The 27,652-nt window shown below is 32.6% G+C and overlaps 1 protein-coding gene across 3 annotated transcripts in view; it reads right to left on the bottom strand.

Annotated features, from left to right (window-relative positions):
- The window catches only part of CTNNA3 (catenin alpha 3), a 1,874,587-nt gene that overhangs the window by 121,874 nt on the left and 1,725,061 nt on the right, over positions 1-27,652 (bottom strand). For all 3 annotated transcript variants that reach the window (XM_079135772.1, XM_079135773.1, XM_079135774.1), the window contains exon 15: positions 11,799-11,980. In XM_079135772.1, the coding sequence (XP_078991898.1) occupies positions 11,799-11,980 (182 nt within the window). The remainder of the gene's footprint in view (positions 1-11,798; positions 11,981-27,652) is intronic.

Raw genomic sequence — 27,652 nt, 5'->3', positions numbered from 1 at the left:
GAAGGAAAGCACCATGGGCAGGTGTCCTGAACGCTGTCAGAGCAGGTGACATTTATGTGATGTGACTCACCTTGACATCTCTCGGTATTCCATTACAAATCTGAAAGATTGTGTTTTCACTTGTGGGTTGCAATTGCCTCAGGTACCCAGATACTATCCGTGTTCTTCAGCAGAGGTCAGCCAATATTCATTGGTAAACACCAGTCAAACACATGGTGGCCAGCTGGCAAATTGGCACTCCTGCAATGCTAGAATCTGCCCTTTCTAATCAAATATTTTGTAGGAGATAGATCTCAAGGGATATCAAGGTTTTAGTTAGGGTTTGCCTAAAATTATAACAGGAATGATCTTTCATGTTTATTAGTGTAGGGTCCATAGGTTTATAATTTCATTCTTTATCCAGAAAAAAAAAAAAAATCAAAAGCAAAGCAAACCAAAGTTCATACCTATTTGAAACGGCACCCTTTCACATCTATTTTGTAATTTATCAGAAGTGCCTACCTGAGGAGCTTTTACTTCCTCATTTCTGGCAATGTAGAATATAATTTAATTTATTCCTCTGCCTACATGACTTGTATCACAAAACTACAAAACTACACTTCACTATTTGATTCTCCTATAATATCACCTCACCATGGATTAGTTCTCACGATGACTGATCCATGCAATTTTGGCAAAAAAAAATTATTTCCATCATGTCTCTGCTAAACCTTCTCATGTCCCCATGGTGCCTCATGTGGGTTTGCCCCATGTCCTCTCTGTTAAGTTTTGTGAAACTGTTCTTTAGAAAATTTAAAATAATTTGAAAACACAATAAATGATGACTACTGTTTTCAAAATTTTCTAAATAATAATGTGAACAGGCAGAAGAAACATCTAGAGGACAGAACTGATATGGAATTTATTGCATTTTAGAATTCCACAAAAAGTGACTAGACAAGTTTACATGCTTTTCGATGTTTTATTTCTTCTGTTACAGTCAAAAAACTTTTTTTTCCAATAAAAGTTCCATGAGTTAGCATTTGTGGTGTAACTGCTATATTTATAGTAAAGACAGAGTCTAACAAAGTACATTAATAATTTGAAAGCACAGAGTGAGTTCCTATGGAGAAAGTAAAATCACTAAATAGCCACCTTGTGTTATGTGAACAAGGAAAGGCATTTCCACATTCAAGCGACATGATATTTATAATGATAATAATAACTAATGGTTTATATAGTAGTACCCTGCACCCAATTTCCCTCTGCACCTATTGTCAAGACCAAGCAGAAAGGACCCAGTCAGTAAATCTGTAAGTGATCAAAACATGGGCATGGAGGTCAATTCCTATGTCATAAAAGTAAATATAAAAGATTGCCTTTGAGGGGAGTACCAATCCAAATGAAGGATGGAGCAGGCAAAGCAAACATATGTAATCAAAGTAGAATAGAGGAAGTAAAAGAGAGGTTTACAGAGAGAGGACTAAGTCAGCACACATGTCCACATTTGCTTGTGCTGGTGTACACACTTTCCTGACTGTCTTTCAAATTAAAAGTGGCTTAAGCAACTAATTATCAGAATAGTAAGAATTTAGTGTCTTTCTGAGGCTCCCTCTCTGTATAACATCTACTAGGACAAACACATACCTGGTCTTTTGTGGGGAGAAGAGTGAAATTTACAATCTGAAGTCTAAGCAAAAGACAGGAGAAAGTGGGGGTTTAGAATGAGGCAAAGTTAAAATTTTGGGTATCCTATTGCATGAGAACCATCAAAATTTCTATAAGAAAATAGGAACCAAGTGGTCTAGCTGAATAAAATTTTAAAGAATGAAATGAGTAAATGAATTTGAGGATGGGGTGTGGAACGATCTTGGATGAGAACACAATAAGTTTGAGAATAAGGCTTTAAAGATTTTAGAAGAGAGACTCAGGAATGGGAACTTACGATTTTAGATTTGAAAAAAGATACCTTTTGTGTAGAATATATTTATTGAAGTACTAGAGAGGACCAAATAAATCCAAACTACTCTGATTAGGGTTCTTGAAACCCAATAGGCATAAACCTGATAAAATTAGTTATATTAACAAAAAGGTTCATCCACTGGAATACCTCACTATTTTTTTCTTTTTTAAAAAAGTAACTTATATTAATTGAGCCATTGATTCAAGACATAGATGATCTTACATTGACTTTTTTACTATAAATATAAATGTTTAATTTTTAAATATAAAATTGATTCAATATTATCTCACAATTATAGATCTATCTCCATCCTAAATAAATGATTATCAGTTACATTTCTGAGAGCCTGAGCATACAAATGGACAATAGCAAAAGAATTTGATCTACTACTCTGCAATGAGTTGTTCAAGAAGGTAAACCATGACCTTTGTAACAATTGACCCAGTATGGCAGGGCATAGTTAAAGAATCAGATTGCCTGTATCTGCCCTGCTTCTAATTCAGCAAACAACCAGAGAAAGACAAATATCCTCCACAAGTCAATCACATGAGATGTGCTGCTTCTAGTTAGCCCACCTACAGTTTCACTATTTAAACAATATCCAATCAGAAAACACCTGAAGCCTTTTTGTTAAGCTTTTCATCTCCCCTGCTTATCCCTGATCCTCTGCCAAATGCAAACGATTGAATATGTTCACCATTTCAGAGATGATAAAAGTTTAAGGTGGGAATATGTTCGTTATCCTAAATGGATCCTACCCAATATATACATGAATGACATGGATTAATCAATGTACCTGATACATATGTACAAATGCTATGTGTCAATCTATAATAAAATTAATAAAAAGGAAAGAAGGAAATGACAGTGGCTGAGTCCTTCATAAGGTCTTAATAGTCTCTGCCTGTTCTCATTCAGGTGGTCTTTAATTTCCCTATATTTTTAATACTTTAATCTCTTTTGCTCTGTGATGATACATAATTTAAATCTATCCACTTGAAATATCTGCAGATTCACACAATAGAGAACTGTTCTACAACTTGGAAATTGACCTAGCAATTTTACCAGATTCTCTGATAAGTACAATAAGAAATTGCAATGATGAGTTCAGGTAAGGGTGTTTGGGCTATCCTAGTTCATTTTGATAAACAATTACTAACATGCTATTTAAGTTATTTTTGCCTTTTACTTATCATGTAAGAATATATGGATTTTTTATCATGTAAAAAGACCTGACAGAATCATTTTTGTTTATGTTAAAGCATTTCTCTTTTACATTACTAAATAACATTTCCAGTTATTTGAGACTCCATACAATAAGATAAACTGATTTTTTATGGGGAAAATATTTATGGAAAAAGCAATGATAATAACATAATGACTCTAGTAAACTGCCCAACAAAGAATACGTTCAAGCCTAATCACAGAAGGACACAACAGAAAATAATTCTTTCTTCTAGATGTAATCTTTATTTATAAATAATATAAATACTGAAATAGTATTTATTTCCAACATAAGATGAATTTTATTAAACTTGTATGTTGGCAAGTCAGACAAATTTTCTCAAAATCTTAGATGACCTACATGTCTCATATTTGGTATTTTATATTTTTAATTATTTGCTAGACATTTGTGTATATAAACCATATAGGGGAAGCATTTAGTAGCCTTGTCTAATAAAGCAAAAATTAGATTTCTCTCCCTTTATAGTTTAAATCATAAGACTTAGACTGTTTTAAAAAAACACAAACTTGCCATTATTTCTTATTCCCTTTGTTTTGTGGGCTACACATTTAAATTGCTATTGTTATTACATTATTTTATAATATAAATGTTTCACTTCACAAAGCAAAATGAGCTACGTGCAAAGACATTTTTCATTTAACAAACAAAAGAATGTGGAACAGAGAACATAACAAAGATTTTGTACACCAACTATTTAATGACAAAGATTTAATTTTGAAAACCTTGCTGACTAGAAGTGCAAGATGAAATTTCCATCGGTCCTGCAGCTCATTTTCTATTCTATCTCTCAGGGGGGAATTGTGGAAAAAGAAAGTGAAGCTGAAATGTCTCACAAATACAAGCCCATTTCCAAGGGAGGTAAGGAATAAATGCAACCCACCTCCCAGTCCTGTTCATCCACCATCACTCTGTGGCTGCCTCAGAACTCTTTGTACAATGAACATAACATTACTATGAGTTTAAGTTCTCTTTGCTTTTCCCTTCAGTTCAACAGACCTCCATGCATTTTGGCCATTGCCCAGTCAGAACTGAAACTTTCCTGGACATAAGGAAAACGGAAAGCTCAGTGCTTCACACAGGAAGCCTCTTATGCTTTCCACATTCCTCCATATTTCGGGTTAACACATGAGTACAATAGACTATACTTACTGGTGACAAAATGCCAGACTCATTTGCAGACAGTTAGGTTTATTAGTGGAGTGGCCAACATTCTGAAAAAAAGCTTAGGGATATTATAGAAATATAAAGTCAGAATTGCTGTTTGAAATATTAAGTATTCAGGATAAGCCAGTTCTATCTAGCCTTTAGAAGATATGGCATAAATATTTCTCTTGAGTAACTAATTAAAACTAACTAAAAAGTTGTATTCTTCCCATGTTTATTACATATATGACTGGGTGTATATTTTAATACAAATGGATATTTTTCAGGTTCTAATATTTCAGGGACATTTAAATAACCTTGTGTTTGTCCATATTTGGATGAGGAAGATTGGTTCATTAGCAGGAAAGGGATGACAATTAATAAATAAGTTCTTTAAATTTATAAATAATCAAAATATAAGCAGGTTTTTTTCTTATTGATAAATATTGATCTTCAAAGTTGTATAGGGTAGTATCAGGAAGCCATCAGCACCATTTTGATAAGGAAAACAGAATCCATGCTGATTTATCAGACATGTCCACCCATTTTCTGAAGCTCTTTCTCTCCAAAGTTTTCTTCAGGATGACATTAGAATGGAATTTTAAAATGCAGACAATCTAATAATGAAGGTCCTTCTTGTTCTTTAATTATCTGGTCAACAGACTATTAGACACTTTTCAACATTTGTGATAGTTTCAGATGTCTGGTAAGAAAACTCTACTGAGAAAACCTTTGATATTTTTACTCTTCTTATTTATATCTTAGTTCTAGCAACATTCTACATTCCCTTTCAGAACTGAACTTCTCTCTTTGCCTTGTCCACTCCTGCCTGTAATATTTCCTTTCAATCTTCATCTTTCACCTCTGCCTGCCTTTGGCCCATCTTCTTGTTCTCAACTTTTCCTCCATTCTATCTGCTGCTTCTCTGGCTCAAAATCCTTCACTGTAGGTATTGGTATAGCTTTAGTACCAAGGACAGTTGACTAATATCCAGTATATTCTCAGTAAATGAGTCAGTGGGAATTCTTGCAAAGTGTATGCATTTCATCAAACTAATAAACCATTTATTCAGATAAAAATGGACATCACATTTCATTTTAAAAATATAAAATTTCCTGATGAGAAGGAAACTATATTTCTAAAAATGTAGTTTAAAAAATATTAGTGCTTGGAGCAGTATTACTACTCTTTAGTTAATTTCAATTTTTAAACCTTAACAATATTAACAATGCAGGTGGCAAATTCTTAGAAATTTTTTTTTTGCAAAGATGAATGTGATGATTGTTCCTTGAACTAAAGTTATCAAGTTTTTGTCTTTCATTTCATAACTTTCTGCAAATTAAAAAAATAGCTACCATATGACCATAAAATATAATTAAATAGCTGGAAAGTTTTACCTAGACCCTGTCTTTAAAAAGATTTAAATGTTCTCAACTGTTATATAAGTCATGTAATGTAGGAACTGTTCAAGTTCGTAGTCAAAATACTGTTTGGACAGAATTTTCTTAAAGGGAGAGGAAAAAAAAAGGGACCATCACTTATTTAAAAAACCTAGTAAGTAATTTTAAAATAACATAAAGAGACAATCTCTACAATCCTAGAAAATTCTAATGGGCTTCCTGATAAAATAACAAATTAACACATGCATCTAATTTTGTTCCCTCTCCAACCCTCATTCATAATATGGATGAGCTTGTTTTGTTTTCTCTTTTCTCTAAAAACCTAAACCCAATGGGAAGAATAGAATATAAAGAGAGAAAAGATAACAGTGAAAAATATTAGGAAACTCAAAAGCAGATTAGAAGTGGTAATGAGAGTCCATTTAAGAAAACCAGTCTAAACCAACAGTGGGGAAAACTAAGAATCAAGCTTACTTTATACAGAATGATTCATGTTTGGCTGCAATTGGGAAGAAGGGAGGGACTGAAATAAGCAATTTTATCCCCTCCCCCACACCACTCAACAGCTACCCCTTGCTCACCAGAGCAAAATTCTGTAGATCATTCTTTGAAGGGGATAAAATAAAGTTTTTGCATTGGAGGATTTAGGCTTATCTTAGGGATGGGGTAACTTTTACTGACATCAAGGGATAAAATGACTGTTTTAATACCTACTGTTAAATGTAACATTGGGAACATCACCCATATTCCCAGCCTCGGCTCCAGACCTTTGTCTTCTAAGCAGAATCCTGTAAGATGCTTTCCTGGAAAACTAATTAATGCAAAGAGGAAAGGCTTGCCATCTTCTAGCAAGTCTTAACTCCTGGTTCTAGAAAGTACCAGAGGCTAAATAAAAGAAATGTGGTGCTGTTAGAAGATACCAAAGCTGTGACAGCTTATATAAGTATATGGCTGACCCTAAATCAAGGAGAAACCTTAAAACTATAGTCCCTGATTTTTCTACTCCAGAATAAGTGTATCACAGGGGGTAGTGACAAAATGTCTTGCTGTGTTTGTAACTGCACAGAATGATTAGAGTAAACCTGCCCCGTGTCTTTAATTTAGGGTGGAAGAAATGCCAAAAGTGTGAAAGTGACATCTGGCAACACTCAGAGAAATGGCCATATCAAATTTTATAGAATTTTAATCCAACTCTGGTGTAGTACACTTCCTAGGAATTTATTTAAATTTTCTCATTTAGGAAAGTCTGTAACAGAATTTGCAAATTGTATGGATCTTCAACCGTGACCAGACCCTGATGGGTTGAGTCCCTGATAGCAGTGCCACCTAACAGTTCCTGTTATTCTTCCCATGGATGGATCCTAGATTTTGTTTGTTTCTATCATGCCTCCATGATAATAGTCCCTGAATAGTTTCCTATTTCCTACTTATGGAAATAAAAACTATTTCTAAATGCCTTTTTTAATCTATTACTCTCTTCATGCCTATTGTGATGTCTCCCCTTATTTATATAGTTTCCTTAGAGAACCCAAATAGATCTGACTCACACTCCTACTTCTTGGCTTCCACTCTTGTATGTCTTCTTACTTACATTATCTCCCTCCACAATTCAATCTTCACATCTCATTTGAAGTCTAATATGTTTCACTTATTCATATTTCCCTTCTCCTTTTATTGTATTCTCCACTGGCACACCCTCTAATCTAAAACTCTAACATATGTATAGCTAGAAGCACACAATACATTACATAATATGTCCATTTGTTTCACTCATGGGCTGGGTTTTGTTCTATGTTAGCACAGGACAAAAAACATGTAATACAATGCCCAGCTTCTAAAATTGAACCAATCCCAATTCAAAACCAATTCACTTATACATTCATGACCAATTTGCTTTACCACTATTTCTTTAACTCTATAAGGGAAATTCAATAATCAATCAAACTATCCTTAGGACAAACATGAGAAAACATGTATTATTATTTGGTAGTTCACAGTAACCATTCATCAAAGTATAGCTGTTATATATGTCCCTTATTAATAAAATATCATTTGAAGAAAATGAGAAAACAGAACGTCTAATGGCACTTCAGAACGGATAGAGAATTCTTTTTTTATTTATGTTCTTTTTTATTTTTATATAGCTACTTAAATATCTATATGCAGGCAATCTATATGGGTCGCTACTTGCTGATAAATACTGCACTGCCAACTATGTCCTCTGCTCTCCCAGAACCCTAGGAACAGCTAAAATACCTGCAATGAAGGAAATGTAACATGAGTAGAACTAAGGAACATATTAGATATAAAAATGCTAAATCTAACCTCTGAAAAATATTTTAGTGTCCGAGAAAAAAAAAAAAAAAAAAACTCCTGAAATGAAATTGGAAATACAAAAGGATAAGATTTCTATAATTGTAAAACAATTATAGATTTATTGAAGTTTATATGAGCTAAAACGTAGCTGACTCTGGATTCAGTTCAAGCAGAAGAGATTATCAGAACCTAAAATAAATTTCCTTACTTTGCCTTTCCTGAAATTTGAACACACAGTATCTTTGTTTGCCGATGCCTGTGGCAGTGACACCTATAGATTGTGGGAATGTTGGGGCAAAACATGAAATGTTGCAAAACATGAAATGTGGGGCTGGGATTGTGGCTCAGTGGTAGAATGCTTGCCTAGCATGTATGAGGCACTGGATTCTAAGCATCTCAAATAAATAAATAAAATAACGGTCCACCAACAACTAAAAAAATATTTTTAAAAACATAAAATGTGTTTATTTCCCATAATTATCAATTAAATAATATTGAGCCTCACATATACAGTAAAAACATGAAAGTATCAAACTATCAAGAATTAGAAAGGAGGGGAGAAACAAAGTAAAACGTCATATAAGTGATCTAAATCCTCATTTGTAGAAAAAGTCAGTAATTATGTGTAAGAGAAAAAACCATATTGATTTTCTCTACCATTCCAACCTCTTTTTCTCTGATCATTTTCTTCTTTATCTCACGGTCATTTGCTTTTTTTCTGGATTATTTCTGCTTTTCATCATTTATTAACTCTTTTGAGTTCATTCCCTTTGGATACTTTGTCACTTTTTTGATTCCTTTATCTTTCCCCCCAAGCTTTTTCTTTTTTTTTTCCACATTTTTGTTGTCATTGTTTCCCATTATTGGTTAATTTCTTTTCATTTTCATGTTCTGAGTATAGATTTTTTTTAAAAAATATATATTTATTTATCTAGAGACATAAAATATATGTATATAATTCCAATTATTTACTTTTTGAAATTTATTTCAGCTAAAGGAATTATGGTATACTTTAATTTTTTTGTATTTGTTTTTAGAGGGAGGGGTTTCATCAGCTGAGTTGTTTCGATTCCCACTTTATCTTTTTTTTATAGCTTTGTATACAGTGAGTATCAGGAAGGGTTTCTACTCAAAGAACATTCTCTTTCATCAGTATTATGGAGCACATTATTACATAATGGATAATGCTCTTAGTAGTGGTGGTAGGGATGGAAAAGAGGCATAATCTATAATTCTCTTTTATTTCTCTGTGATCCTTGCTATTTCCCAATCTCTGTAATAGTTCTAGAGTGACCTCTCCGTCAAAAGTGAAAATGTTCTAAAGCTCCCAATTCTAAACCCACTGAATTTTAATCTCTTCCCTACAGTCAGTGTTATAAAACACCAAGTCCCAGACCTGTGTTCAGTATTTTATCACTTAATGTCAGGTGTTCTTGTTTTGATTTTTCTTTCTGTGTTATATCTACTGTTTTTCATGAATCTCTTTTCTATGGACCGTTTTAATCATCTCAGTTCCTGCCCTCTAGAAACACAGGGTCATGATGATGACAGAATACCATCAGTAGTTTTGTTGGAATTTGGTGTATATATGACATAAGATAATTTAAAACTTACACTATTCTCTGTATCTTAGAAGGTTTGAAAGCTGGCTTCATATAAAGCTTTTTTGTGCTCTGATTTGGTTTTAACTTTCAGTAAACTTTGTGTGGAGTGATTTAAATTTATTCAACAGTCATTATCCTTGAGTCAGTGTAAAACTTCATTATAAATTTAAAAAAATAAATGCATATTTATCACATATCAATGCATTTTATAAGTTATAGAGCAATTAAAACAAAAGGCTGAACTGTAAATTATCCAAAATGTACCTACTAAAACATGATTTTTATTTAATATCATTGAGTACAATTTTGCTTCCCACATATAGGCATATGAATATCTATTTTACATATGTCTATATTAAATACCTGCATTTATATTTGGGGAAAAGAGGGGTACAAACTGAAAGAGAAAATGAAACATAGAGACCAAGAGATTGCTCAGAATCTTTCCCTGCAAAAACTGAGGCATAGGTCAAAACTGAATTATTCTGTGTATGAACAAGAATGAGAGGACATTTGGCAGCTATAGAACTATGATTGAAAAAAGTGTAAAGAATTTAAGAAGAAAAACTAGAAACTGATATCTAAAGGGAATCCTTTATGAAATTCTTTGTATAACAACATATCACAAATACATTTTTTTTTTACTTTCCAGTAAAATGTGCAGTTAAATCTTCATTGCCATTACCTTTGGAAAGTGGATTTTCTTTCAAGGGACTACAAGTAGGCCTGAGTTCTGTCATAAATAATAATTTTGATAAAATACAAAACAGAATAAATACTCATAGGAAAAGAGCCATACATGTATACTATACTAAAAAATTCGGATTAGACTACTTTTTATCTTTTCATTAAATATCCTACATTTTATTAAAAACCTATTAAAAAATCTTGACTTTATTTTCAGTGAACTCTTTCCCATACAGCAACTCATCATTAGTTTATAAGCAGTCCAACTTTCCTAATATTTTGAAAAATTTTGCAGTGCAATTCTTACATAAAAAATCTTACTTCAGGTTATTTATTTGGGATGGATTCCCTGATGTGTATACAGATTATAATGTTGATGATAATGTTGGTATAAAATGTTTACAAAGGTCTTCAGTTCATGCATATTGCCGAATTGAGGCTTATACTAGTTTTGGTTTTTACTATCACACTCTACACCTTGTCTATTTTCAAAGTTGGCCAATTTTATTAATTTAAAAGATTTTATTTTAAATCTTCAGGCTAAATATTTTTAAAAATTTATTAGTCATATCTTTCATGGGTGAAAAATTGGTGAATTAGGATATTTTTATTTTTAATACTACTATTCTTTATATATAAATGGCATCACACATTTTTGTTCTTTTTTGCAAATGCTTACCAAGTTATCCACTTAAATTTTAATATTGTTTAGAAAACTTTATTGATACATAGAATTTTTAAATAGTTCAATTTAATGAGTTCTTTCTTTGTAATGCTTGAAACTTTAATTGAATCAATATCAAAGACTGTGTACATTTTCTCCATTAATTATGATTTTAATATTAGATTTAGTCCATTAATTCATCTGAAAGCTATTTTTGTGTATAGTATATGGTGTTATAAATGGATGGTTTCCTTTTTTACTAGGTCTGCAGCATGGTATTCTTCTATTCTGTGACTTTTATAATGACTCCAAGACTACTTATGCTAATTTCTGTAATTTTGTATACTTTACAAGGGCAAACACTATGTATTTCACTTCTCTTTTATTAGCTCTGTGAAATATCATTTTATAATTATAACCAACTTTTTTTTTTTTGGAATGTATACAAAACTTGATTGTTTCACTGCTATCATTAAGTCATTGTCATTTTAAATATATCTAGTTACTATCTCAGTAGCAAAAGATACCACTAATCCCAATGATATGCTGGAAAGATCCCCAAGGAACATGAAAGTGACAGACTAAAAAGTGGTGTCTAAATTCTTTGTCAGTTTGTGAGAAATTCTGCCATATTTACTTACCACAACCTCTAGAATTACACCCTTATCTTTATATTATTTCTTTTTTCACTACCAGTCAATTTTAGCATCTGCCACTCAGACAAATTTGAAGTTTCAGTAATGTGACAAATGTTTCCAACCGTTATCAATATTATACATAATTTCAACATAATTACCTCGTGAAGTCTGTCATCTCCATCATGATCATACACATCTTCTTGGCAAGAACAATGATATCGTTGCTTGTATCATCCCATATTTCAATCTCAGCATCCAGCTTGCTCTTTACTTTCTTGAAATCAGCGACTTGCTCTGCAATCTTTTCCTTTTCCGCCTCAGGAAGCTGAGTCATCCTAGCCTAAAACATGTGATAATTAGATTTAAAATCATTCTACTATGTAGAAAGCATTTTAGGAAGAAGTGGTCTTTATAGGATATTCATACAACCTATTCATTTAAATTGAGAGACACTCAGAGTTTAAGTCATTTAGCCAAAACTTTCTTGGTTTACTTTTTCAAAGAAGAAATGTATTAAGTTATAATTATTTGCTCTAGAACAATGATACATATGAGAATTGTAATGTATGTTTTGGTGTCTGGCAAATTTAAATCTATTCCTTAAATAAATCTGGTATTTTCTAATTTCTAGTGGTTCAAAATTTTAAATGAATTCAAATGTAATGTCATGCATCTTATTTGTTAGAATATATTCTAATTTTGCTAATGGTACATTTCGAAAGGTAGAAACATAACAGAACTTAACCTGAAATCAGATAATGTCTATCTGTCTCTATATGTTTGTATATAAGTATAGCTAGATAAATCCTTACAGGAGCATCAAATATGCATTAGTAAACAATAATGATATAAATTTATAAATTATATGTATAAAAATAAGTGCACAGATAAAATCATAAGGATGTTTGTATATTTTGTACATATAAATATATTCGGGTGTATGTGTACAGATCATTATAAGAAAAGAATAAAAACACTGTGGGCAGGATTTATTAATTCAGTCCTCCCAAATTAGCATACTTGTTACTGAGGTACTATTATCCTTTGCAGAGTAAACATAACCTGCTTTAGCATGATATCATTCTTTAGATGTTGTATTCTTAATGTGTGCAAACCGTATCTTCCATTTGCAATTTGGAATGCAGGATGGATAAAAAAAATCTATATTACCAAAGTACCATATTCACAGTCTTACCACTTGGAACCTATTACGTTTTGTCAAATAGAAAAGAGTCTTGCTAGGTGTGATGGCACACACCTTTAATCCCAGTGGCTCAGGTAGCTGAGGCAGGAGGATTGCAAGTTCAAAGCTAGCCTCAGCAACTTACCCAGGCCCTATGCAACTAGGTAAGAACCTGTCTCAAAATAAAAAAGGACTGGGGTTTGTGGCTTAGTGGTTAAATGCCACTGCATTCAATCCCTGCTACAAAAAAAAAAAAAAAAAAAAAAAAAAAAACTCAAATTATAAATATGAAGACCATAACACTTCACCAGACTGTCCATGCAATTGTATCATCAAAAAAGGAATGTCAGGGCTGATCATGTAGTTCAGTAGTAGGGAGCTTGCCTAGTATGTGCAAGGACCTGTGTTCAATAACCAGCAACAGAAGCCAACAAACACAAAGGAATTTTAGATATTATTGTAGTAAAGTGAGTGTACATAGTTCTAAGGAGGAACTAGGAGGTTCCATAGTCCTTAGAACTATGGTTCTAAGGAGGAATTCTTTAAATGATGAATCATGTAAGTAGCACTTGTTTATTAGATGATTCACATCTTTGTATTTTAGATGCTGATGTTTCAGACACCTTCAGATGGAAAAATAAGAAGAAATCACAAAAATCTTTGCAATACTCTGGATACTAGGTACAAAATAATGAAAATATATTTTACTGAATTAATACAGTATAATGACAAAAGAGCTGACCTATATGAAGAAAAGGAATTAGAAGCATAGTCCATGAAAAGTTCAAATAATAAAGATCAAAAAATCAGTATCAATTGTCTTTTATTTTCTACTTATTATGAGCCTAACACAGGGTCTAAAATAACTTGTTGTCTATAAAAATCTCAGGATTAATTAATCATGCCTTAATTTTAACATGGTAAAGGAAATAAATATGAGACTTTTCCTTTAAATTCCTTAGCTTAATGCATGAGGCATACTAAATGCTCCACAAATGATAACTCTTTTTTTGTTCAATAGCAAAATTGTCAAAATATATTTACAGGTCTAGCACTTAATTTTTTTTCCCTCTTTATTATTTATTTAATTTTCTTTGAGGAATCAAACTAGGCTTCATGAGACAAGGTTTTTAATTAATGAGCTATACAAGTTCTCTTCCTTAGCTTGTGAAAATCCTTGGTGCTGTTTTTCTTTCAGGAAATGTGCCCTATGCGACATGTTAAAAGAAGAGCAACTTTTACTGCTGCTGGCATATGGCAAGGCACATAAATGAAGACACAGCTCAGTACTTTCGAAATCAAAAGTAATATGCAAGCATGTTAAGTAAATTATAAGCTATCAACCCATTAAACTACCTCCAAAGTAGAAATGAGTTTCCTCCATCTTGACTACTGGTCATTATCATTCTCTGCATTCTCATATAAAGTGTTCAAACTTTCAAAAATAACTGGCAACAGAGAGCTGAGGCTATTTTGTACTCTGAGAGGTAATAAATCTGTAATGCTGAATCTAATAAATAATGTTGAAGTATACAATGGTATATTATGGAAAATTATTCACTAACTTCATAATAAAGTAAAAAGTACTCAAGAAGCGATCTGGTTAAGTACATTTCAAGTTCTGTTCCTTGGGATGTCACTGATTTCCTATTTGACCTTGAGGAAGTCACTTAATCCTCCTAAGTTTCCCCAGATACAAAATGACAATAATTGCAACTGCTACCCACCTGCCATGTAGGGAGCAGAGTTGATTATTGGATAACATTGAGACTGACCCTGTCATGGACAGGGAACTCATTGGTTGCACTCAATTTCCTTAATAACATTCCAACTCACATGGTGAATTACAATCAGCACACTTTTATCTCTGACAGATAAGGGTCAAAAGTTGGGCAGTAGTTTGTGAAATTAAAAGTTCTAGAGAATTCTAGTCCTTTTTTACTAGGGAACAACAACAATGAAACATTAAATTACTAACTGACACCTTTACTGAAGGTTTTAAGTACTTCTATGAATAATTTATTAAGTGCTATCAATCAATTTCAATCACTTGAAAAACTTCAAAATAAGACTAAAGAGAATAACTGATATTTAGGGATCCTGGGTGAAATTACTGGACTGAATTTTTTTATGCACAAAATGAAGAGAAACTGAGGGACAAATGTGAAGACAAATCAGGTTAAGTAGAATCTGTGGCATCGGTGGCCAGGTGTCTCTACGTCTAGACTCCTGCTCAGAATTCTGAAATGTATTAGCTATCAAAGTGATTGTGAATCATTGCCTTTTGAAAGAGATTGTATTGTGTATCTTTTGAATCTGAAACATGTTCCCAGAGACTATGAAAATAGTGAACACTATGTATTCCAGACACTCCCTAGGCACCAAGTATCTATTTCAGTTTCAGTAATCATAACAGCCCTATGAGGTAGGTGTCACAATTCTCCCAATTGTATGAATGGGAAAGTTGTCTCCAAAAGATCAAGCAATTTGATGAAGATAATATTAGTGAATGGTTGAACCAGGTTGCAAACCAGAAAATCTTGCTAAGAGGCTTTGTTCTATCATCATGACAATAAAACATAAGGAACATTGTCCTCCATATATAAAAATATCCACATCTTCCTTGATGATATTTCTCTCTCATTTTCCATGTTAAATGCAGTTGTTCTTCAAAGCATAATAACTTATTTTTGAAAAACCAATTTTCCTCATCTGTCAAAATCTCCAGCTCTGACCGTTCTTCCTGAAACGTATTGATGAGTCTACCACAATACTTCAAATACCTTAACACAGCATGATGAAAACAAACTTAGTCAAACAATATATCCTTTCGATTTTTATACTTCTCAGTGGGAATGACTCTAACCAATCAAAATCCCATTTTAAAAAAAAATTCTTCCTTTTCTTATTTTTATGCCGTTCTGATAGGGGCAGATTTTGTCCACTTTCTTTCTTATTTTCATTGTGTCTATCTCCTCCTATGTACATTATTACTGTCCAAGTTCTGACCTTAATTTCCTCTTATTTTCAATCCCTTTGTTTTGCTATTGCTTAATCCCATCTTTCTGAATTTGATGGAAATGGCCAGTTCTTCAGCTAGAAATTCCATCCATGTCTTTCACCAAATAAAGAATATCAAGTCCTCAAACATAACCATTGTGGTACCTTAAAGTAGAAATTTCATATGGGAAAGTGACCAGATCATAAATGTACAGTTAGAACTATTTTCACAAACTGAGCAAATCGTAACACCCAAATAAAGGGGGGAAAAAGATATTTAGCACCAAATAAACCTTCTATTTTCTTTCAGTTAACTATCATCTAAGAATAATCACCACCTTGATTTCCAAAACTAAGAATTTTCTGATGTTTGCACCTGATAAAATTGGAGTCATAGCACATGTACTCTTGTGTTTGCCTTTTTATGTTCAGCATTCATATATTTGACATCCAACTCTACTTACTGCTGCATGAGAAATAAGAATAAGCAGAATATAACTACACACAACAGTATATTGCAACATGGTGTAGCTATATTCTTCTTATCCTTATTACTCTATTCAGATATATTTTTACTCTACAAAATGACCTTATATCTGGCATATTTTATTTTTTATAAGGGATCTCATGGAAACTATTACTTTGGCTATTATGAACAGTGTAAATTCCTGGACTGTATGGGTGTATTTCTCTTGAGTCTATATCTAAACGTAGAATTACTATGTCACAGGGATCACTATAAACTTTTATCTCTACCAGTTTTTTAATCCTATTTCATTTTATTTCCTTCCATGTTTTGTATTCTCCATTCTGCAACTAAACTAAACTATTGGCTATTGCAGCCCATTAATTAGTTTGTTCATTTTCTTCCCTTTCTTTCATCTGTTGGTTCAAATTGTATAAAATTTCTAGGCCAAATTCATACAGTATGCATCTCTTTCTTCATTTTCCAGCTGTATGTAATTAGTTTTTTAAAAGTTTCAGAACATGTCATCCGTTCTTTCCTCCAGGCATTGATGTCGTCCTCTCTCGTAGTCTAATCACTTGTGAACACAGATGTATAACTTGAAGGAGGAAAGGTCTTTGAAAGCAGAATCATCAACTTTACACATACTTTTTGTGTTTTTTGTATTCTTCCCCCAGAATATGAGGGATATGATTCATGACAGATGTGTGTTTGTTAATAGAAATAATCAAGAGCTAAAGAAAAGCAGGGTTTGGGGCTCAGAATTTTATAGCAATGATCTTGCATTTTCCCTACATGGCATAAATGCTAAGCTTCTACCTCTACGAGAATATCATATTCATTTCCCCATGTATTTTCCTGTCCACTTTCATACTCAGGTCATTATTATTTCTCCAAGACTATATTAATACACATCTGATCTGCCTTTAGTTTCCTTCTATTCATTATGACTGTGTAAGATTTTGGTACGCTAAATCATTTTCATTACTTCTTTCAAAAGATGAAAAGAAGGGAAAATGTGGCAGAATAGAAAAAAATGTAGAAATTATTGTCATTCAGACTTCCATCCAACTTCCAATTTTGACAAACATGCTATGTAGCAAGTAACTTAACCATCTGAAACTTGTTTCATTATATAGAGAATGGTAATGAACTTGTATAGAGGTTTTGTGAGAACTAGAGTTATGTCTAGAAATAAAAGTATTTGTAATATATTAAGGATTTTTGTAAATGGTATTTATGATCAATATAATATCAATGTCTTCACCTGGTCTTCAAAAATGTCCACAATACTAGAAGAAATATCCCTTGGGCCTACCTCACAGAACCTAGACAAGAACCAAATGAGATATTTTGAGTAAATGTATTCCATAATGAATAAATGCTTTAAAAATATGCAATCATTATAGTCACCTCATTCTCAGAAGCCCCCAAATTCAAATCACTTACTTTACAATCAAGGGAAGGTAAATGACTTTAAAACATTATTCAACTGGTAAGCAGCAGCTTTGATGCTTAAATACATGTGTGTTCACTAAATTTTTCTCATTTCTTTAAGTATAACATATTTCTCTGAAACTTAATCATATACTTTGACTATTTTCCCTATGCATGAAATTGGATGAAACAAATAATATTATGCTAAAACATAGTTCACAATTACGATTTTTTTTAATTTTAGGAAATTCCTCATTAATTCATATCACTTATGAGTGGTTATCTACAATATGACATTTTAAATTGAATGTTTTATAAATTAAAAATACACACTTGGTATATGTACATATTGGAGAAATATTTCTAAGATGGTAATTCACATTCATGTCTTCAGAGTTTCTCAAATTTAATAGTGGCATTTATGTATCTTTTAAAATAAGCCTAAAGGCATCTGGGAAATGCATGTTTTTAATATATAAAAAGCATAAATAGTAGCAAATTTTAAGAAAATTTGAAGTGCTGACAGCAAAAACTCGACCTAATTAAAAATTTAGTACAAACTAATAAAAAGATTTATGTATTGATATGTTAAGTATACTAAACTGCGATTTGAAAAGTATTCCTGGAATCCATTAAGAAAAGTGTCCTATGATATTTTAAAAAAGGCACTGAGAGATTGAAACTGGACTTAATGTATATTTCTCTCTTTTAATGTATTACATCTAAATCAAATGTATAAATATAAATTGAATTCTCAATTTCCTCATCTGTCATAAAATGATACTTTTAACACATGGTGGATAACACTCAAAACTACCCCTTTTACTTATAAAGTTTATAAGCTTCAGGAACTGAATCAAAACAGATAGTTAACTAATAAATTATCAGGATCATTTGATGAATCAGTTATGTCCTAATGGTAAATAATGGTAACTAAGTTTTATCATGCTTCACACATGTCAGTCATTCCACTAGGTTTTTTGAAAAATTGTCCTATTTAAATAACAATAGTATAAAGTAGATATGACTAATATCACATGTCACAAGGTTGGAAGTTAAATTCATAGAGACACATGCATGTCTTCTATAAATGATGAAGCCCTTCTCCAATTTTTTTCTTTTACATAAAAAAATAGTGGTATTTTATTTGTGAACCCAGTTTATATCTGGGTTATACAAATAAATAAATAAATAAAATGTGTAAAACATTTGGGAAACAAGTGGAGAGGCTGAATATAGACTGTATTAGGCAATGGGAAGTGACTACAGTGTGATAATCAGATTATGGTTATCTAAGAGAATGTCCATTATTTTTTGCTATGACTACTGAAATATTCGGGAATAAATACTACGGTATTTGAAATTTCTTTGAGGTGATTCAGAAAAAAATAATAAAATACTTTTATACCTATCCTAAAAACAGGAGTGTTACTATGCATTGTCTTCCAAAACTATCATAACAAGCCTCAATGATTATTCTATCTTTAGAGATAATTATATAAAATTATTTATTTCACATGTACACTTTATTACCTTGTATTGCAAACTTGGTGAGTTTGATTAGCATGAAATCTTTACAAGATTGATCAATTTCTCTAGAGGCATAACACCACTGACTTCACCTTCCCAACAAACCAAAGACCAGTTCCAGTTCCTCAATAACAAACATCAGGTACAGCTAGCTTATGAGACTGTACTTGAGCTGTCATCTCTTTTCACACTCGAGTCCTGTTTTTATCATTCAGCAAAAGGCATGCTCTACCTTCAATTCACTCTATTTATTTTAGACCAGAGCTAGTTATTAAAACAGTTGTTAATATCCCCTCTCTGATATGTATATATGTTAGATTGAATTCAGTCTTCTAGAACCAAAAGGAGTGTATGTAATCCGTTTTCCACATGAGGACCTTTAGTTATGTGAAAGCAATAATCAGATGCTATTAACTGTAGTTCCAATTCTTTCACTTATTCTTTCACTATTCCCTTTTTGTAGAACTATTAGTTCTAGACACTTTTCAAATGCATACTGTCCGTATGATCAGCATGAAGTGTTTCCTTCGGTAGCATCTTAATGTGTTATAAAAATAATTCCAGACTTAAGTATACTACTCTAGATGAATTCTGATCAGTCAAGAAAACAATAATGGTCTTTTTTGCAGGATACTATATTTTTTAATATTCAAAAGCCCAAAATTGTGCTAGAAATTTTACAACATTCCTGGATACTATTTATTCATACTTAACACTCCAAATATTATAAAATTCTTATAAAAAATGAACTATAAGTAAGCCACATCTAAATGCCTGTATATTGAAGTTCTAAAATTCTAAATGTTACGAAGATTTAGACTAATTCAAATTCAATATCATTGTGTTTTCCTGGATCATCATTATAGGATGTTGATATATTTTGTTTTTTAATGCTGCCCAAAATGGTAACATATAAATTCATGAACAATCAATAAATATATATATTAGAAAGATGGTGAGGAACTCAAGCAACAAAATCTAGAAGCCTATTTGTTTTATTCACCTGTGTACCTTTAAGATGTGACTCAGAGTCTATTCACTTTTACTTTGCATTCAAGCAAGTTAAGTTACCTGGATTCCATACCCCAGTTTACAGTAAATTGGCTTGGAAGTAGACAGGAGGTGTGCTAATCTGACCATAAGGATGGAAAAGAAAATCAAAGAGGAGATAGACCACTCATAAAATGGAGAACTGTTTTGCTTATAGATAATCTTTCCAGCTTGTTTCAGGACATCTCCATCCTATCATTGTATTACAGCACAGTACTGTTATGTTTGGTCATAATAATGATGAGTCATCTGCAGCATCACCACCCAACATTTACTGGTATCTATTTCACAGTAGTTATATATCTCATCAAACTTGCTCTCAGAGAGTTTAAAACATCCCTGTGTTAAAAGACCAAATTACATTTGGAACTTTGAGTTGGTTCGTAAGGAATACATGGAATATAACTTGAAAACTCATTCCAGAGGGACATTTTTAAGAATTTATCTTGAAAAGTCTAAATATTGCACCCCTATAATAGGTCTAATTGAGAAAGCATTTTCTAATATGTCCATATATTTTTTCTCATAGTTTGCAATGAATATAATCTTCTAAAATATATATATATATATATATGCATTAAATCTATTTGTGGATACAATATAGTTAACATATTGCTGTTCCAATATTTCATAGGAATCTGAACATTTCATTCTTTCTAAAACACTTTGGAATAAAACAATAACTTGAATATGATATAGATATATAACTCCAAATATTCATGCCATTTGTCAATAAATTATGGGTATATATGTTTGTGTTGTTATGATTAAATATAGTACCATGATTAATGATCCTTATAAATGTGCTGATCATAGCCCCCCATTATTTAAAAGCAGGTATAATACCTGTAGTCACATTCACATACAAGGAATGTGCAAAATTTATACTTTAACATTCTTATTATGAATATAGATTACATAATGCTCAAAGAAATATAAAAAGTTTTTTAATTAAGTTTTTTAAATATAACACAATGACCTATTTATATTTTTTTAGGTTTTAAAAAGGGTAAAAGAAAATATTTTATGTAAATTTGGAAATTCAATAAATATTTATTTATAATTTCATTATTGGGTATTTTTCATGTTTTCCATTTATTTGTGATCTAAAACTGACAGCTGAAGTTCCAATATTTTAAATAAAAATCTGACCCAACCTCCTTATCTTACATTCTTTGAGAATTTCAAATTCACTCAAGAAATATATACATTTCAAGAGTTTTATATCCTCATAGGCCATCTTTCTTCTTTGCATTTTTGCCCTTACTGATGTGTTTGCTTCATTTAAAGCTAATCTTCTATGACTTCACTTCTCACTCTGTATAGTGAGCCAACATTCTAAAAGTCTTAAAAGTCATCCATGTATGTAATTTATGAATGTAATTTATAAATATTTCCCACATGGAAACATGGAAACATGTGGGAAATATTTAGAGGTAACAGGGGTTTACAAAGTGGGAATAGAAATAACTTAAACTTGCAATGTCTCTGATTTTACCTAAGGATGTAAAAAATGGGGTAGCAGGTGAAAGCATGGCTTTCACACTTAATAAAAGACAGAAGATCTAGAAGTCTGGCTTACTCCTTAAAATTGATCAGAGGTTGTCAAAGAAAAAATCATACTAACAAGTTAACCATACAAGGTTAGGACTATTGAATAAGGGAGTGAGCTTGAACTCAACTCTGCTGAAACCAAAGGTAGAGAGTTTTAAGTACTGAATTAAGCGAGTGGAAAAGAAAGTGCCAAGAGGACATTAGTAGGAGTTTTGGTCCATGTGATTAGAATATTAGTTTGTTTACTAACTGGTGTTTTTTGTTTTCAGTTTTTATTTAGATTTCTGACCTCCCACTAGATTGGAAATAGAAGTCATATTTTTCTTTCTTTCCTTTTTAAGATGGCCCAATATTTCCATATGACTACATTTCAAAGGGATGACTCCTTAAGAAAGATATTCCTTTCTTGTGAAATTGGCAAAAAGTTGGGATAAAATTACATCTCCAAGGCACAGAGAAAAAATCCACAATTGCAATTTCCTCTACAAGTATATGCTCTGAGAAAAAAGAAGAGAGAGGTCTAGAGGTCAGAAAGATTCTTCTCTAAAGTTTTGTTATTTAGGGAAAACTTTCATCAATGACAAAGATCAATGTTGCCAGAAATGAGACCTACCAACATCTCAAACATCCTGTTCTGATGGATTGAGAATGACACATTAGTTTCAGTGGTATTTTTTCCAAAAATCCATGAATTTTATATTATGATAAATAAACCAAACCAAATTTGGGGATATTTGATAAGCTACTGAATCAATCCTGTTCAAAAGTATCAAGTCATGAAAGATAAGGAATACTGAGGGACTGTTAATGTCCAAAGTATTCTAGATGTAACTACTAAAAAAAATGTTGGATTCTGAACCGAATCCTAGAAGAGAATAAGAACATTAGTTGAAAACTGATGATACCTAAATAAGGTCCATAGTTTAGTTAAAAGTATAATACCAAACTGATGATATCTAAATAAAGTCCGAAGTTTAGTTAGAAGTATAATACCAATGGTTCATTTCTTAGTTTTGATATCCTAATTCTGGTAACGCAAGTTAAAATTAGGGAAAACTGGGTGAAAAAGCATGTGAAAAGCCTCTGTGCTATTTTTTGCTACTTTTTAGTAAATCTAAAATTATTTCAAAAGTAAAACAATATAAAACATATCCTAACCTTCAAATGTACTTCAGTAAATACAGAATAATTTATATCTTGGCAGCTTTCCATTTAAAGTCTTTAGCTTCCTATCTTCTTGATGTGGGCCCCCTTCGATCCTCTCCTCTTGTTCTGCTAGTCCTGCCTTATCTGCAGTTTCACATCTGCAGTTTCAGTTAAGCATGGTCGGCTTCAGCCTGAAATTAATAAATGAAAATTTTCAGAAATAATAATTCATAAGTTTTATGTGAATGCGTTCTGAACAGTGTGATTGAAAAATTTACACTCTCCCAGCTCCAAGATACTCAGAACATAAGGCATCCCTTGTCCAGAGTACCCACAACTGTTGGTCACTTAGTAGCCATTTTGGTTACCAGATCAGTGGTATCATGTATTGGGGTCTTATTTAACCCTTATTTAATAATGACTCTAAAACACAAAAGTAATGATGATTTTGGAAATTTTATTACATCATATTATTATAATTGTTGGTAATCTTTATTGTGCCTAGTTTATAAATTGTTTTCATTATAGGTATTTGTATATAGAAAACAGCATAATACAGCATAATACCACTAGATGTAGTTTCAACTATCTACTTGAATTCATGGGATGTATCTCCTGATGATAAGGAGGGGCTTTTGTATTTTCTAGGCAAAATTTATTATCTTATATCTATCCAGTCACCAGAGCCTCATCTTTCAAAACTGTGTATTTCATTTTTCTGAAAAGAGTTCCTTCCCTGAAGGAAAGTATTAAACTTCAAATACAAATTTTTTCTTCCTTGCTAGAGCTCTTTTTAGTGAGGAAGTAAAAAGGAGTGAAAACATAAATAAACAAAAAAATCATTATCCTAAGATCATAGATATTTGCAAAGCAAATATGAATGTGTGCTTGTAAGGTGAGAAGCTGTTCAAGTCCACCTACTTTGGATAACACCAGGATTTTTTAAATCCTGGCACATCTTAATACTTGAATACAATCATCAAATGACCAGTAACTTGTGATTTATAAGGTTTAAATAGGCTCTGAAACTATAATAAAATTAAATGTATTAGAGATTGTCCCTGCTCAAGGCAGTTAGAGAAAGGAGTCTATGATACCCTTCCTTAGATTTACCTTTCTCTTGGGCACTTCTTTCTAATTATCACTGCCACCACCTCCTTGGTTTCACTTGAGGATTCAAAGGCCTCTGCACATAATTCCTACCTAATACCTTGCTTGGGTAAGAAAGTAAAATATCTCTCAACTACCTGTCTTTAGCTAATGTAAGATTGAACTCTGTGTGACAATATTACAAAAAACATGTCATATATTTTAAAAAACAGATAGATGCAGGACTAATATACTCGTGGTTAAGTGACATCTGTTTGGTTTGTTATGCTAGTTATTGTCCATCCTTGTTACACCATGCTAGTTATTATACAGTAGGAACAATCTTAATACTCATGTAGGCACCCAAATGATCAGCATTGTGTCCCAAATATAACTGTAGGTGTTATGGTTTGAGTAGGAAGTGTCCTCCAGAAGCTCCGTAATTAATCCAGGAAAGAGTAGGAGGTGAGATGACTGGATCGTCAATCTCAGTCTGGATGGACTAACTGGGCATTACCTGTAGGGGTGTGACTGGAGGAGGTGGGTCATTAGCGTTGTGCCCTGGAAAGTTTCTTCTTCCCATGGGTGCCTTTCCCTCCCTCCTTCTGCATCTGGACCCCACCACACTCTAAAGCTAAATAGGTTTACTCTCCTGGGCCCTTCCCCCATAATGTGCTGCTCCATCTTGGACCCAGAGGCATTGAGTGTGCTATTAATGAACAGGGAACTCTGAAACTGCGAGCCCCAAGTAAACTTTTCTTCCTCCTAAAAATTGTTCTTGGTCACAGTGACAAAAAAGCTTACTAACACATTAGGTAACCAATCCAACACAGAACAGGACTTTTTAAATTGCTTCCTGAGTCTTCACTTCTTCAGGTCATTGACATTAACGATGCTAGTGAGTCTTCACAAAAGACCAAACATACAATATGTAGTATTCAAGGTTTCAAAGCCTATCAGAAAACTGTGTAAAAGTATATGAAATGCTGTACAATAGAATACTCCCACAATAATGGATTTTCCATAAAAATGATATTAGATTTAAATCCTCACATAGTTGACAATACCTTGAAACTTACCAAAAACACAATGGAATATTACTTAGTCATAAAAAAAAGAATGGCTTTATGACATTTGCCCAAAAATGGATGGATCTGAAGACAGTTATACTAAATGAAATAGGCCACCCAAAAACCAAACGTCAAATGTTCTTTCTGATATTTGGTCACTAACACACAATAAAGTGAAGGAGGGGAAGAATACATGTTCAGTAGATTAGATAAAGGCAAATGAAGGGAAGGGAGGGGGGAAAAGAATAGGAAAAATAGTGGAATGATTCTGACATAACTGGACATATGTGAATACACCACAGTGAATCTCTACATCATGTACAATCACAAGAGTGGGATCTTAATTAGAATAAGATGTAAACCATGTTTGTACAAATAAGTCAAATTATACTCTACTGTAGTGTATAACTAAAAAGAATAAAAATTTTAAAATATTAAAAAGATGAAATACAAAAACTGAATATAATTTCTAAAATTCCAGATAACCTAAAAAAACTAAACCAATATAATTGGCTAAAGGGGTGATAGCTTCAAAGAGTTTTCTAAACAAGTACTTTCCTCAATAGAATTTCCAGATACGAATAGGAAAAGAAGAACTCAAACTATCCCTATTTGCTAATGGCATGATTATATATTTAGAAGAACCAGGAAATTCCACCAGAAAACTTTTAGAACTCATAAGTGAATTCAGTAAAGTAGCAGGATATAAGATCAATGCTCATACTCCAATGCATTTTTATATATAAGTGATGAATCTTCAGAAAGAGAATTTAGGAAAACTACCCCATTCACTATAGCTTTGAAAAAAATAAAATAAAATACTTGGGAATCAATCTCACAAAAGAGGTGAAAGACCTCTACAATGAGAACTACAGAACACTAAAGAAAGAAATTAGAGAAAACCTTAGAAGATGGAAAGATCTCCCATGTTCCTGGACAGGCAGAATTAATATTGTCAAAATGGTCATACTACCAAAAGTTCCATAGCGATTCAATGCAATTCCAATTAAAATCCCAATGATGTATCTCACAGAAATAGAGCAAGCAATCATGAAATTCATCTGGAAGGATAAGAAAACCAGAATAGCTAAAGCAATCCTTAGCAGGAAGAGTGAAGCAGGGGGTATTGCAATACCAGAACTTCAACTATACTAAAAAGCAATAGTAACAAAACGGCATGGTATTGGCACTAAAATAGGTGGTACAGAATAGAGGACATGGACACAAACACAAATAAATACAATTTTCTCATACTAGACAAAGAGGCCAAAAATATGCAATGGAGAAAAGATAGCCTCTTCAACAAAATGGTGCTGGAAAACTGGAATCCATATGCAAGAGAATGAAACTAAACCCCTATCTCTCACCCTGCACAAAAATCAACTCAAAATGGATCAAGGACCTTGAATCAGACCAGAGACCCTTCATCTTATAGAATAAAAAGTAGGTCCAAATCTTCAACATGTTGGCCTTAGGATCATATTTCCTGAATAGACTCCCATTGCATAGAATTAAAAGCAAGAATCAATAACTGGGATAGATTCAAACTAAAAAGCTTCTCTCAGCAAAGGAAACTATCAGCAATGCGAAGAGAGAGCCTATAGAGTGGGAGAAAAATCTTTGCCACCCATACTTCAGAGAGAGCACTAATTTCCAGAATACATAGGGAACTCAAAAAACTACACGAAGAATACAAATAACCTAATCAACAAATGGGCTAAGGAAATGAACAGACACTTCACAGAAGAAAATGTACAATCAACAGATATATGAAAAAATGTTCAACATCTTTAGTAATAAGAGAAATGCAAATCAAAACTACCCTAAGAGTCCATCTCACCCCATTTAGAATGGCGATTATCAAGAACACAAGCAACAATAGGTGTTGGCGAGGATGTGGAGAAAAAGTACACTCATACATTGCTGGTGGGGCTACAAATTAGTGCAGCCACTCTGGAAAGCAGTGTGGAGATTCCTTAGAAAACTTATTATGGAACCACCATTTGACCCAGCTATCCCACTCCTTGGTCTATACCCAAAGGAGGACTTAAAATCAGCATACTACAGAGATACAGCCACAACAATGTTCATAGCTGCTCAATTCACAATAACCAGATTGTGGAACCAACCTAGATGCCCTTCAGTTGATGAATGGTTAAAGAAACTGTGGTATATATATACAAAGGAATATTACTCAGCCATAAAAAATAATAAAATTATGGCATTTGCAGGCAAATGGATGAAATTGGAGAATATCATGCTAAGTGAGAGAAGCCAATCTCAAGTAAAACAGAGGCTGAATAATCTCGCTGATAAGAGGATGGGGACACATAATGGGGGTGGAGGGGGGCACAAATGGAGGAAGGAGAGACTATATAGAAGGATAAGAGGGGGTGGGAGCTGGGTGGGGGAAAATAGCAGAATGAATCAAAAACTATTACCCTAGGTAAATGTATGATTATACAATGGTATGCCTCTACTTCATGT

Source organism: Sciurus vulgaris (assembly GCF_902686455.1).
Source record: "Sciurus vulgaris genome assembly, chromosome: 4".
NCBI lineage: Eukaryota > Metazoa > Chordata > Mammalia > Rodentia > Sciuridae > Sciurus > Sciurus vulgaris.
The sequence above is the reverse complement of the archived record's forward strand: the minus strand, read 5'-3'. Positions and strand labels throughout refer to the sequence as shown.